The 524-nt window shown below is 44.5% G+C and overlaps 1 protein-coding gene across 1 annotated transcript; it reads left to right on the top strand.

The window, feature by feature from the left end:
- Positions 1-198: 198 nt before the first annotated feature.
- PHALS_04806 (FOG: Transposon-encoded proteins with TYA, reverse transcriptase, integrase domains in various combinations) lies at positions 199-466 on the top strand (the record flags this gene model as incomplete). Its single annotated transcript, XM_024718649.1, has 2 exons — positions 199-387; positions 440-466. The coding sequence occupies 2 exons, from the start codon at positions 199-201 to the stop codon at positions 464-466; spliced, it is 216 nt and encodes a 71-aa protein (XP_024584027.1).
- Between the last annotated feature and the right edge of the window lie 58 nt (positions 467-524).

Genomic DNA, 524 nt, shown 5'->3' with positions numbered 1-524 from the left:
CCACAAGCCAATGGTCAAGCAGAATCATCCAACAAGATCATCATCAACAATCTGAAGAAGAAGCTAGGATCCAAGAAAGGAAAATGGGCAGAGGAGTTACCTTATGTGCTATGGGCTGATAGGACAACTCCCAAGAATGCCACTGGTCAAACACCTTTCTCTTTAGTATTTGGGGCAGAAGCAGTGATCCCAACAGAAATGGTGATCCCAACTGCTAGAACAAGTGCTCGTGATCCTGAAGAAAATGCTACAATCCTAGCTCAGGATTTGGATACTATTGAGGAAAACAGGGATCTAGCTAGGATAAGGATGGCAAGCTACCAACAAAGGATGGCTGGTGCCTACAACAAGAATGTCAGGATAAGGAAGTTCCAAGTCGGAGATATGGTGTTGAGAAAAGCATTTCAAAATACTATCAATCCTGCTGACGGGAAGCTAGCACCAAAATGGGAAGGTCCCTACTTGATTGAAGCTGAAGCAGGAAAGGGGGCATACAGGTTGCTAACCATGGAAGGAAACTTGTT

The sequence above is a fragment of the Plasmopara halstedii genome, assembly GCF_900000015.1.
Source record: "Plasmopara halstedii genome assembly, contig: Scaffold_2680, whole genome shotgun sequence".
NCBI classification, from domain to species: domain Eukaryota; phylum Oomycota; class Peronosporomycetes; order Peronosporales; family Peronosporaceae; genus Plasmopara; species Plasmopara halstedii.
The sequence above is the reverse complement of the archived record's forward strand: the minus strand, read 5'-3'. Positions and strand labels throughout refer to the sequence as shown.